At 40.6% G+C, this 13867-nt stretch overlaps 1 protein-coding gene across 12 annotated transcripts in view; it reads left to right on the plus strand.

Annotated features, from left to right (window-relative positions):
• Fn1 (fibronectin 1) overlaps nt 1–13867 on the plus strand; it is a 69663-nt gene that overhangs the window by 2038 nt on the left and 53758 nt on the right. For all 12 annotated transcript variants that reach the window (XM_070017634.1, XM_070017643.1, XM_070017695.1 and 9 more), the window contains exons 3-12: nt 392–529; nt 1986–2117; nt 3428–3565; nt 4393–4551; nt 6267–6458; nt 7269–7448; nt 8048–8224; nt 9420–9572; nt 10928–11056; nt 12436–12579. In XM_070017634.1, the coding sequence (XP_069873735.1) occupies nt 392–529; nt 1986–2117; nt 3428–3565; nt 4393–4551; nt 6267–6458; nt 7269–7448; nt 8048–8224; nt 9420–9572; nt 10928–11056; nt 12436–12579 (1542 nt within the window). The remainder of the gene's footprint in view (nt 1–391; nt 530–1985; nt 2118–3427; nt 3566–4392; nt 4552–6266; nt 6459–7268; nt 7449–8047; nt 8225–9419; nt 9573–10927; nt 11057–12435; nt 12580–13867) is intronic.

The following is a 13867-nucleotide window of genomic DNA, read 5'->3' on the forward strand; positions in this document are numbered from 1 at the left end:
GCTGAGGCTCCAAGAGAGGTATTAGTAGAACTGACACGGTCCAGTGCCTGCTGGGAGGTGACCATCTTCAAACTATTTCTTTTCTCTGTAGACTTTGGATCTGAAATTCTTCCTTTTGAAATTGAACTGGTCATAGGGTCATAGTACTTTGTGTGTGCATTTCCTGAGCATACTTAACAATAGAAATTTTCAGGAAATTTGAGGACTTGTCAGAGGTCAAAATGTAACCAGACCTAAGATGAAATCTATAACTCTTAACTTCAATTTTAAATTTCTGTTGAAAATGCCATGCTACTTATAACAATGGAAAAGTGAGTTCTCCCCCCCCCCAGGATGGATTAGTGTTTGCTTTTAGTTATGTGAGGTTCACGCAGTCCTTTTTTCCCCTCAGCTGAAGAGACTTGCTTTGACAAGTACACTGGGAACACTTACCGCGTGGGTGACACGTATGAGCGTCCTAAAGATTCCATGATCTGGGATTGTACCTGCATCGGAGCTGGACGAGGGAGGATCAGCTGCACCATTGCAAGTAAGGATGACATGCAAAATGATGATCAAAGATCAGAACTATTAATTTCTTTACCGCTATCACTGTCTTCTAACATTCAGATTTACTCTCATTGGAGTGATGACCAGGTTTTCATACATGGTCACCCTGCTGGTTCCCATGGTTCTGGAGATTGGGTCTTGAGGACTTGAAGAATCAGTGTTTGACATCTGTGGATTTATGAATGCTTGTGCGAGTGTGTAAGACTGTGTGTGTATGTATGTGTACAGTATAACTAAGTAAGTCTCACGGGCTCTGTTTCAGGAAGAAGTGCTTACATGAGTCACCTATCCTAAATTACCTGTTAACATCTTTTAGCCAGACTGGTTATGAGATTTTCTGCAATAATGGGAGGGACGTTCCTTAAGATAGAACCCACCATGTTTCTGCTCTTTCTGCTTGCAATGCAGAGACCTCTTGCTTGTCGCAAACAACTCTGGTTCCACCCAGGAAGCAAATCTTTTCTGTTCTGGGGGGTAATATTAAATGATTAACCCAGTAGTATTTTCAAGTAAGTTTAGACTGGGCTGACTTTCATCAACTCTGGCACTGCTAAGATAATTTTTTTTGGACGAGGGTTGTTTATACTTTCTATTAATATAGATAGCACTTTAAAATCGGCTGTTTAAATATAAGTAATCTTAAAAACACTGTCTATAAGGACAAGTCAGTCCTTTACGAATAAATACTATCAGTATTCTCTACAGTTAAATGTTATGATCTCTCCGGTTTTCCTGGCACATCAGGAGTTAATGGCTCAAGCCAGGAGTAGTAGTATGCACTTGTAACACCAGCATTCAGAGGGCTGAGGCGGGAGGATCTTAAACTAAAGGCCATGTCAAGACTGCCTGAAAACAATACGGGAACAAAAGAAAGGTCCATAGTGTTTATAATCTAGTACAATGTAGTGGAGAGTTCAGCCTAGATGTGCCATTGGGTTTAACAGCCTAGAAAAGTCTCAAGACTTTCATGTGTGTGTCTGCTTGTCTTCCATTAAAATGACATTTGTATTCTATGGTAAAAAGCAGGCTCTCCCTATTCTCCGAAGTGGAATGCTGTGTGCCTGTCTCAGACTTTCTGGTGAAGTAGTGTTAGATTTTACCTACTGTGCATGGGTGGATATCACTCCCCCATCAGCCTTTCCTTTTTGCTTTAGAACCCAATCTCCTGTGATCTCATTGGGGAACTGGGATTTATAACCTCTTCTTTGTAATTCATGTCTCTGTAGTTTTCTCATTGTGCTTTAAGCAAGGTACCTAATTGAATTAAAGTGATCACATCTGTTCATTTTCTTTTTCTGTCTGCAATAGGAAAGCTATTTTTTGTGTTTCATTTTGACCAACCTATCCTGGGTAGAACGTGAGGCTTTTTCTTTTTTTCCTACTTGATTCTCTATCCCATTTTCTCCTAACATTTATTTGCCTTTTATCCTAAATAGATCGCTGCCATGAAGGGGGCCAGTCCTACAAGATTGGTGACACCTGGAGGAGACCACATGAGACCGGTGGTTACATGTTAGAGTGTGTGTGTCTTGGTAATGGGAAAGGAGAATGGACCTGCAAGCCTATAGGTGGGTGGCCCCTTCTGGATGAATGGGGGTGGGAACAGGCATGCATTGCTCTAATGTTAGGTTGAATGAAAGTCACGTCTACTTGGAGAAGAGATGTGAATTCCCATTTAAAAATAGTGAAATGGGAATTAAGTGATGTGATATTGTATGATCTGCAGTATTCTTGAAGAAATCTGGTCACAAAATACTGACTGCGTATGGCAGCTTTAATTTTTGGTTTCAAAAGCACAAGAGTTGACACATTTAGGAAGAAGACATTTCTTTTGTTTATAGCTGATTGCAGATTTCTTCCTTGGTTGAGCTATAAGTTGTCTGAAAGGAAAAAAAAAGGATACTTTCGACACATCTCTTTCTTAGAATATGTTAGACTGGAATCCAAAATGTCTACACCTTGGTAATAACTTTTCAGAATAAAAACTCTTAGATTCTTTTAGTCTTGGTCCTCATTTGATTTGTGTAATTATAAACCCAAAACTTTTTTTCTTTCTCTTCCTCTTTCTTCTCTTCCTCCTCCTTTTTCTCCTCCTCCTCCTTCTTTTTTGCTGGTCCTGGGGCTTGAATTTGGCCTGGGCACTGTCCCTGAGCTTTCGTGCTCAAAGTTAGCATTCTACCAGTTGAGTGACATCTCCCCTTCCTCCTCCTGCTGCTGCTGCTGCTGTTGCTGTTTCTTCCTCTTCCTCCTCCTCCTCTTCTCCTTCTCCTCCTCCTCTTCTCTTTCTCCTACTCCTCTTCCTCCTCCTCCTCCTCCTCCTCCTCCTCCTCCTCCTCCTTCTTCTTTTTGTTTATTTGAGTCTCACAAACTTTGCTGCCTAGTGTAGATTATAACCTTGATTTTCAGATCTCAGCCTCTTGAGTAGCTAGGATTATAGGCATGAGCCACTGTCTTTGTTTTTATAGAAATTCAAATTTTTAATAGCTTTCATGTCATCTTATTTTATTCATACTTCATCATTGGCCATTTATAATAATTAAGATTAGAATTTTGTATATATAGTTTCCAAAGGATTGTATTCATGTATTCTTCTCCCTCAAAATGCTAGTGGAAAGCTCATGCCTGGCTGAAAATAAGCAATCCATGTCCTCATTAGAAGAACAAAATTTCTGTCTGCCAACTTGGCTCAAACTCCCTTTTGCTTTGGCTACATGCTCTGTGCTTAGTTGCAGGGTGTGTGCCTTTCTTTCTGAACAGAGTGCCACTTAAAAGAAAATGTGGCTGGGTTTTTTGCTTACATACTCCCCTTTAAATTACAAGGAGACTGTACCATTTAGAATAACCTTTTTTTCTGTGTTTCTTCCAAATTTTTATACAGCTGAGAAATGTTTTGATCATGCTGCTGGGACTTCCTACGTGGTTGGGGAAACATGGGAAAAGCCCTACCAAGGCTGGATGATGGTGGATTGTACTTGTCTGGGAGAAGGCAATGGACGCATCACTTGTACCTCTCGAAGTACGTTTTAGATCTTTATGTTGAAGATTAGGCCGGGTACTGTTTGCTGATTCTCAAAGACAGTCATAAATACTATGTCCTATAGCACACACTCAGTGTTTTAATACTTTTAGGGTATCAAGAATAACCAGGATATTCTTGAGAGAGAAACTAAATAAATAGAAAAAGTCTAATTCAGTAATTAGACTTTGAGATACCAAAAAAAAAAAATTTCCTATTTATTCAAGTGTTAAATGCATCTTCATTGTTGAAGATGAGTTGCCAATGTCTAATCGAAATCACCAATCGGGTATTGTTTTCAAGTATTAAGAGCAAAGAAATGATTAAAATGTAGGGAAATGAATTCTGTGCTTAAAATTTAAATAAGGTATATTCATATGCAAAATTGTTGAAAATAAGAAGTTATCTCTTTGGTTATAGTTGTTTTACTTAAGTTAACAATGGTGTTCTGGGCCCCGGAATGTGGCTCAAGTGGTAGAGTACTTGCCTAGCATGCATGAAGCCCTGGGTTCAATTCCTCAGTACCACATAAATAGAAAAAGCTGGATGTGGTGCTGTGGCTCAAGTTTAAGAGTGCTAGCCCTGAACCTTAGGGACAGTGCCCAGGCCCTGAGTTCAAGCCCAGGACTGGCCAAAAAAAAAAAAAGTGTCTTGGAGCTCCTAGGGTTCACACTTTCAATCCTACCTAGCTACTCAGGAGGCTGAGATCTGAGGATCTTAGTTTAAAGCCAGTCCAGAGAATGAAAGTCCATAAGACTCATCTCCAATTGACCACTTGCAACTCTCGACCTCATTCATGTATTTAAATGCTTTCCTTTCTGAAACAGACAGATGCAATGATCAGGACACACGGACTTCCTATAGAATTGGAGACACTTGGAGCAAGAAGGATAATCGAGGGAACATGCTCCAGTGTGTCTGCACAGGCAATGGCCGAGGGGAATGGAAATGTGAGAGGCATGCATCTCTGCAGACCACATCCACTGGTGAGGCCTGGGTCTGGAGGGGTTGGGGAAGGGAGGGGAAGGCTGGTTGGTAGACTTTCTGCTAATAAGCTGAGGTCACTGATACATTGTTACTTTTAAGCTTTTTTTGAATGTCCAATTTCAAGCTTTGGGGAAAAAAAATTAAGTGAAGATGAAAGTGAATCTTTAGCTGGGTGCTAATGGCTCACACCTGTAATCCTGTCTACTCAAGAGGCTGAGATTTGAGGATTGTGGTTTGAAGCCAGCTTGGGCAGGAAAGTCTGTAAGCGTCTTATCTCCAAGTAACCAGAAAAAAGCCAAAGTGGAGCTGTGACTCAAGTGGTAGAGTACTAGCCTTGAGTACAAAAGCTCAGGGCTAGTGTCCAGGCCCTGTGTTCAAGCCCCAGGATGAACCCATACACACACAAAAAGAATTTTCGCAATGAGGGGTAGAAATTTAATAGAAATATGATTGGAGTAGGGATATGGTTCAAGTGGTAGAACATCTGCCTGGCAAGCACAAGGCACTATCAAACCTCAGTACTAGCATTTAAAAAAAATAAAAGAAATGTGTGTATAAGACTCAGGGGCAGAGTTGCATGTTTATTTTTAGTGTGCTCAAGAACCTGGGTTCGAGGAGATGGGGAAAAACAAGTTGTTTAAGGATACAGGTGGACCTGTTGCAACAATGAGAAGTACAAGTTGTCATGTCCAAAATGAACTTTAAAACGTCGGTGCGGGGGGGGGGGGGTGGGGGTGGGAAGGAGAAGGATTGGGATGGTGGGGAGGGGGGAGGCTGGGAAGGGATGTAAAGGGTAAACAAAGGAGGAGGCTGCAATGCTTGGTAAGAAATGTACGCATTATCCTGCCCATGTAATTGTAACTCCTCTGTACAGTATGTTCACAAATAAAATAAAATAAAATTAAAAAAAAAAAAGAACCTGGGTTCGATCATCAACACTAAAACAAATAATAAATGTAAAAGTTAAAGAAGTTTTCATGATTTCTGGCATAGTAAAGATATGTTTTTGTATCATAAATGTTTTATAAGAGTCTAGACAGGGAAATCTGTCCATCAAGGGTGTATGATGATGACACAAATGTGGTACCCGGCCATGCCTGTTACCCTAGCTACTCAGGATGTTAAGAACTGAAGATTGAGGTTCAAAGCCTGCCTCCGCAGATAGGTTTCTCTTATCCCTAATTAACCAGCAAAAAGCTAGTAGTGGAGGCATGGCTCAAGTAGTAGAGCACCAGCCTTGAGCAAAAACGCTAAGTGAGAGCACAAAACCCTATGTTCAAGCCCCAGTCCCAGCACTAAGAAGAAGAAGTAAATAAGGAAACATGGCCATTAAGAGCAATTCAGTGGAATGAAGCAGAGAGTAAGAAAGAAAGCAGGATTTGAGTCTGGCAAGAAGTTAGCTTTGAAGGATTCTGAAGCTCATGGACTGTGAGTTTCCTGTTATAAGTAAGGATTTCTTGGAAATACTTGCTTGGTAGAGTAGCAGCATAATATCTGTCACTTAGAAATACAATCCTGGCAGCTCCAGGTGAACTAGTGGTAAAGTCTTGTGGATTATTTCTTAAGCTGAAGATAGAAGGTACAGTGAAGAATGGGAAACATATTTCTTTCCAGTTCCAGGTAATTCCCGTGGGATCATGAAGGTCCTGACTCCAAAGTCATTCGTTGTCTTCTCTCATCTACTTTTGTGACTTTTCATTTCTTGTCTCTTTAGGATCTGGCTCCTTCTCAGATGTCCGGACAGCTATTTATCAGCCCCAGCCTCAACCCCAGCCGGGTCCCTACGGCCACTGTGCATCTGACAGCGGTGTCTTCTACTCTGTGGGGATGCAGTGGTTGAAGACCCAAGGAAATAAGCAAATGCTGTGCACTTGCCTGGGCAATGGAGTCAGCTGCCAGGAGACAGGTATGTGATGTCTTTCCAAAGAGCAACACAAGTGACCTTATTAATTAGTTGGGTTGTTTTTTTTGTTTGTTTGTTTTTTGGCAAGGCAATACATTTGAGTATAAAGCAATAAACAAACCAAAAAAGCTTGTAATCCTTCTACCTCTTAATGACAACCACAGTGACATTTGATGGATTTTTTTTCAGCCTTTCTAATCTGTGTGTTTTCCTTCCTGTAGTTGGCATTATGCTACTATGTATTCCCTCTATTTGCCAAAAATGTTCCTGCGAGGGCTGCTTTTTGAATAGCTGATTATCCATAGTTTATACTCTTAAAAAATTCTCAGTGGTTTTTGACATGTAGTTATCTCAAAGTTATCTCTTCTGGGCTACAAACATGGTAATAAAAAAAAAAGTGTCTTTCTCGGAAAAAAAAAAACAGATTTCCTTAAAGTAGGCTCAAATATATTATGTTTATTATATCACAGAAGTACGCATACTTATCCCCAGAATCATCTTTAGAACAGTTATTCTTAATTACCCTAAATTTGCATAGTTTTACATGTAGAATAAACATAGAGAAGGCCCCAGGAGTAAGTAGCCAAGGGCATCCAGGGAACTCAAGTCTTTGGCTGTCTCCACAGCAGGCCTGGCTCTCCTGATGGAGTCCTGCTTTAACTGCAGCTAACCAGATGATTATCTATATGCACAGCTTTTTCCTTTGAGGGCACAAGCTCAGTCTCTCATTTTAAGCTATAAATAAGCAGCTGTTAGTGGGAGGCAAAGGCGTTCTCTTGACTGAGACGTTTCTGTCTTTGTGTGTGCTTGTAGCCGTGACTCAGACTTATGGCGGCAATTCAAATGGAGAGCCCTGCGTCCTCCCCTTCACCTACAATGGACGCACCTTCTACTCCTGCACCACAGAAGGGCGGCAGGATGGACATCTGTGGTGTAGTACAACTTCAAATTATGAGCAGGACCAGAAGTATTCTTTCTGTACCGACCATACTGGTGAGTGTCCCAGGAGAGACCACAGGGTGTGGGGGGGAAACCCATTCTATTTGCCAACTGTTGAACCATTAATTGTAAGGTTACACCAGGAGCTTCCCATGGGATCTGGAGATATGGAGCTAACTCAGCAGCAAGGCTCATTCCCTGGTCTCCTGTACCACCACTGTGAAACCACACCCAGGGACAAGCCCTCCAGTGCAATTATCTCCACGTGGAGGGATTATGCTGTGATTAAAGATGCTCATGTGTGGAAATACATTGAAATTTGTAGAAGGTCCCACAAGGCTGTGTATTCATATGCACAGCATGGATATCTGAGAGACTTTGCTTGTCTTCCTTCTGGTTAGGCTTCTATTTTCTACAAAGCTATCACTTAATCTTTTTTGTTTGTTTGTTTCTTCTTGGCTAAGAAAAATGAATGGAATGAGATTGAAATCTATTTTGAAAGTGAAGATAAAAATAGACTAAGAAGCTTAAGACTACATTATCTGACATCTTTCATTCTAGTATAGGATGTCTGGGAATTAGCTTAAGAAACCTGGTACTCTCTGGGCCTTTCCACTGTAACCTATCCCTTCCTATTTGTATTGTCCTGGCAGTTTTGGTGCAGACTCGAGGTGGAAATTCCAATGGTGCCTTGTGCCACTTTCCTTTCCTGTACAACAACCACAATTATACTGATTGTACTTCTGAGGGCAGGAGGGATAACATGAAATGGTGTGGAACCACACAGAACTATGATGTTGACCAGAAATTTGGATTCTGTCCCATGGCTGGTAAGATGAAACCCTGTGGGTTGCCTATATATATAAGCTCTTAGGGGGCCAGAGCAGAGACTGGGGTTCTGTTTATTCCTGTTTGGTTCATTTAGATGATATCTATGTATCTCTCTATACATCCTATCATATACGTAAGAATGGAGAGGACTATATAACTATATAATTATTGGCATACTTTTTTGTTGTGAGGCTTGAACTCAGAGCATGGCCACTGTGCTGTCCCTTAGCTTTTTCATGATCGAGTCTGGTACTGTACCACTTGAGCCACAGTTCCACTTTTGAGTTTTTGGTAGTTAATGAGAGATGAGAGTCTCAGCCTCCTGTTGAGTAGCTAGGATTACATGCATGAGCCACCAGTGCTCAGCTTTTAAAATTCCATTGGTGCGATCTAGTGTCAATAGCTACATAAATAATCAAATCCTTTTTTGTTGTTGTTAAGTCTGGAAATATAAATTTGCAAAAGTACTATCTTCTGTGGGAGCACACAGCTAAGAAATCAAACTGACTGCTATAGTCCCAGACCTACAGTTATTGATACGAGGCTTTGGTTTGACTGACATAAGCTCTATCACTTATCAAGTGCCATGACCAAACACATTTTCTGACAAGTAGGGAATGTTTTTATTTATTTAGTTTCTTGAATGAACACAAGGGAACCAAGGCCTTTTTATTTGTTTTCAAATTTCAAGAGTCATGTTGATGACCTTGAATTTTCCAGTTGTAGAACCAGAAACCTGTGCCCTGTGTAGTAAGAGACAGGAAAACCATTTATACTTTCATTTTTCTCGTTTCAACAAATAATAACATTGGGTTTAGGAGGAAAACTTTTTTTCTTGACATTCTATACCCAAATACATAGCTTATCTTTGAGAACTATTCTAAACCAGAAATAGGACAAGTTACAAGGCAGGCTTCTAGAACAATGCAAAGCCTTTGAGTGAATGTGTAGGTATTATTTTAGTTGAACACCCCTCAGCCCTTCTGTAATGCTTTCCTATAGCATATTGTGCCTTTGAATAATTTTCTCCCTCAAAACTGTACACTTCTGCTGGTTGCACTTAGAGATTTTGAAGGCACTCAAGGCTTCTTCACAACTGAGAATATGTAGAATGACCAATCTGGACTATTGTATGCATACCCATTTGGACCCTGTGATTGCTTATCAATGTACTTCTGATCTATTTCCAAACAGCCCACGAGGAGATCTGTACAACCAATGAGGGAGTTATGTATCGCATTGGAGATCAGTGGGATAAACAGCATGACATGGGTCACATGATGAGGTGCTCGTGTGTTGGGAATGGTCGTGGAGAGTGGACATGTGTCGCCTACTCCCAGCTCCGAGGTATGCTGGTTTATTGAAAATATCTGAGAGCCACGAGTGCAGAGAGGTGGGGTTGGGGTGAGGAGAGAGTGAGGAGGGAAAGACGGAGGAAGAAAGTATGGAAGTAGGGAAGTAGAGAGAAAAGAAAGAAGGAAAGAGATAAGCAAAGCTGGCACAGCAGTTCTAGGTTTCTGGAACATTCCCAACATGTAACTACTTAGGCTCAACCAAAAAAATAAACGTAAAAGACAAAATCATCAAGATTTGAATCTTGGAGCTTCAGGTTTTGCCCTGGATTCATATCTAGAAAAGATCAGATCATTTCTGCAAATAAAAAATACTTTGCTAATCAAAAAGCAGGTCCTAGGAGATCCAAGTTTAAGACAAATTAGAAATTAAATTCCTGTTTTCCCCTTTGGACTCAGATATATGAAGAATTGTTGGCTTTTTAAAAACTGTTTTAGTTTCTCCTTTCTTTGATTTGAAAAATAATATTTAAATAGAACTCTGGGCTAATAAATAATTTATGTGGTTAGTTTGTACACACTGGTCTGCTTCTGTTCTTTTTGTGGTGTCCTATGGGCCGCATGACTCAGGAGTAATAATTTACATATGATACTACAGAACAGAACTGAATGGAACCTTAGTAGGTTTTTTTAATTGTGAAAATACTGTATAGAGGAGTTAGAATTACATGGGCAAGATAATGAGTATATTTCTTATCAAGCATTGTTGCCTCCTCCTCTGTTCCCCCCCTCCCCATCTCACCCCCCACATAGTAGGTTTTATGAGACTAAGGTTCTTATTTTACTATGAAGAAGCAGAGATCCAAAGAGGGAAAGCAATTTTCTCAGGATCTCTTGGAGAGTGAGGAACAAAATTCAAATACTATATGCACATGCTGTTTTATTTCAGTATAAGTCCACCTATCTTTTTCCCTTCTCCATTTCCCATTCCAATGCAAAGACCACCGCACTCTGCTGTGTCTTCCACAAACATGTTGAATCATCTCATTATAACAAAAAGAAATTAAAGGGAAGTTATCAACTAGGCAAGGACTATAACAACTAGGACATGTGTTTATTCAAAATTGGTTTTTCACAGTGAGGTGTATATATATATTTTTTTACCATATTCTTGAGTTGTATCTACTGATGTTACAAGTCTGTAAGAGAGAAATTTTGAGAAGAGGCAAAAATTGTATTACCAAGTTTAGAAGGGAAACAAAGAGCTTATTCTATCTAAGTCAATAGCAAAGCTGATTTCCTGAAAGGTCTCAGCAATCAAGGAGAAGAATCATCTGTTTTGGAAAACATAATTTTGTTCATCAGTGGAATTTAAAAACTGCTTCACCCCTCCAATTGCTTCCCAAACAGATCAGTGCATTGTTGATGACATCACGTACAATGTGAATGATACATTCCACAAGCGTCATGAAGAGGGTCACATGTTGAACTGTACCTGCTTTGGCCAGGGCCGGGGCAGATGGAAGTGTGATCCCATTGGTAAGTAGCCCACTCTTGCTGGATGATTTTGGATGTGGAGAATGCTTAGCCAGTTTCAGATATAGCCAGCAATTAGTTTTTCTGTAGCTGAAGTTGACTAGGACTTTGTTTAATTGTTTGCAGAGAGCTTTGCAAAGTCTTTTCTTTCATTTCAAACTAATGTATCATCTCAAGTGTAATCATCTGGCTTTTGCTGGATTGGGTGACGTTTGCAGGTTTTCTTTAATTGAGAGGAGTTAGGGCTTTGGTTCTGCATCATTAAGATAATCAACTTTCCTTTGCTGATTGTAGAATAATAGGGCCAAAGATGAGGCAAGCGAATGCCTCCTCCAAAATACTCTTAATTTAATTTTGGCTGCTCAGTGTGACAAAATTGGGCAGAGTGAAGGTTTGTCCTTAAACAAGCTAGGTTGCTAGCACTCCAAGTATAAGGTAATCCATTAAAAATTCCTTTACTTAAAGAGAGATTGCTCACTGGGAAAATAAACCAAGCCAGTTTGTTTGACCTGAGATTACCAAAGCTGACACAGACCCAAAGAGGTGTTCTTAGAAGCTTCTTAGTAGTTAATCTTAGTTAAAATCTACATGATTGACCTAAGATTAGGTCCTCTAATAATTGGAATTTTTTTCCTGGCTATTCAAATAGTATAGCTGATATGGATAAGATAGATTATCTAACTGGGCACCAGTGACTCAGGCGTAAAATCCAAGCTACTTAGGAGATTGAAATCTGGATGGTTTGAAGCCAGCTTGGGCAGCAAAGTCTGTGATACTCTTATCTCTAATTAAGCATTAAAAAGCTAGAAGTAGAGCTATGGCTCTAGTGATAGAGTGATAGCTAATCTTGAGCAAAAAAGGGGTATTGCCCAAGCTCTGAGTTCAAACCTCAGGATGAGCACGCACGCACGCAAGCACACACACACACACACACACACACACACACACACACACACACACACACACACACACACACACACACACACACACACACACACACACACACACACACACACACACACACACACACACACACACAGAATATCTATTTAAGAAATTAATATTCATTTCAGCCAGGTGCCTGTGGCTCACACCTAGCTACTCAGGAGGCTGAGATCTGAGGATCGTGGTTCAAAGCCAGACTGAGCAGGAAAGTCTGTTAGATTCTTATCTCCAGATAACCACCAGAAAACTGGAAACGGTGCTGTGGCTCAAGTGGTAGAGCACTAGCCTTGAGCTGAAATGCTCAGGGACAGTGCCCAGAGTTCAAGCCACATGGCCGCCAAAAACCCAAACCAAAACAAAAAACAATTCACATAATCTGTATTTGTCAAATTTCATTTAAAAAATCTGTAAAAATGTTTTTCTGGCATATTTTCTAGACCAGTGTCAGGATTCAGAAACCCGGACATTTTATCAAATCGGAGACTCGTGGGAGAAGTACGTGCACGGCGTCAGATACCAGTGCTATTGCTATGGCCGGGGCATTGGGGAGTGGCATTGCCAGCCTCTGCAGTCCTACCCAGGTGAGCAGCTCTGAGACTGTGCACTGAGGACCAAACGGCACTGTTCAGTGTTTATTAATGGTTTAAGCTCCACGTGGGGACTCTTCTCTTTGCCATTTTTTTTTCCTCCAATGGTTGAACTTTTGACAGAATTTCCCTTTCTCCTCCCATCAAGAAAAAGGTAGGAAATTGTTTACTCACTCACAATTTAGTTTCATATACTGTAGACTATCCCATTAGGTTAAACCACTTGAGCTCATTTGATCTCTTGTCTATCTGTACGTGGAAATAGAAACCTTGGATTGAGGTGTCCTGGGAATAGAGTTAAGTACAGTTCTTAAAAATAACAGAGAAGAGGGGGCATGGAATATAATGTGGGTATGTTTTCTTCTACCATGTTCTCTGAGGCCTTCTTGTGTCAAACTGTCCATTTATTTGATGAGTTCAAATATGGAACAGAGTATTCTGGGTCAAGCATTGAGTAACTTGTTCAACTCTGCCTGTGTAGTTCAAACACTTTCAAATATTTATTGCTTTTTTTTCCCCAGGTCACAATGACATGATTTCTATCTGTAGGGTTAGTCATAGATTTTTGGGAAAAGCATGATTTAAAATTTACTTAGGGCTAGGGAAGGTGGCTCAGTGGTAGAGCGCTTGCTTTTCATGCATACGGCCCTGGGTTCAATTCCCCAGTACCAAATTAACAGAAAAAGCCGGAAGTGGTACTGTGGTTCAAGTGGTAGAGTGCTAGCCTCGAGCTGAAGAGCTGAGGGACAGCACCCAGGCCCAGAGTTCACGCTCCTTGACCGATCCCCCCTCAAAACAAAAAAAAAAAAAAATTACTGAGTGATTGTAATTAGACATGTTGAATTGGGGACATCAACTTACCAGACACCAGTTATTTGCATGGCTCCTAGATATTTTGAGTGACTCTCCTAACTTTAGACATAAAATATGTCCTCATTCGCAAGCAAAATGATTTGGGGAGTGTCTGAAATTAAGATTAGATTAACTCAGTGCCTCCATAATGTGATGAGAGATGCTCTGTGACAGAGAACAAACTAGAAGGCCAGGCCCTGGGTCCCAGCTCAGAACGTGCTGCCATTGAGATACCAGTCACACCCCACTCTTTCGCTTCCTCATCTATAGAATGGGAAGATGGTGAACAGCCCTGACTTGGCTTTCACATGTTTATGGAAAGACACTTCTTAAGTTGTATTTCCTGGTGGATTAGATGTGGAATCACTCTGGATTTTGTTGTTGTTTTTCAGTTGAGTTTTAAGTTTGGTTACAGAAGTATTGTGAGTTG

This window comes from Dipodomys merriami, unplaced genomic scaffold, assembly GCF_024711535.1.
Source record: "Dipodomys merriami isolate MVZ:Mamm:240054 unplaced genomic scaffold, mDipMer1.0.p SCAF_1, whole genome shotgun sequence".
Taxonomy (NCBI): Eukaryota; Metazoa; Chordata; class Mammalia; order Rodentia; family Heteromyidae; genus Dipodomys; species Dipodomys merriami.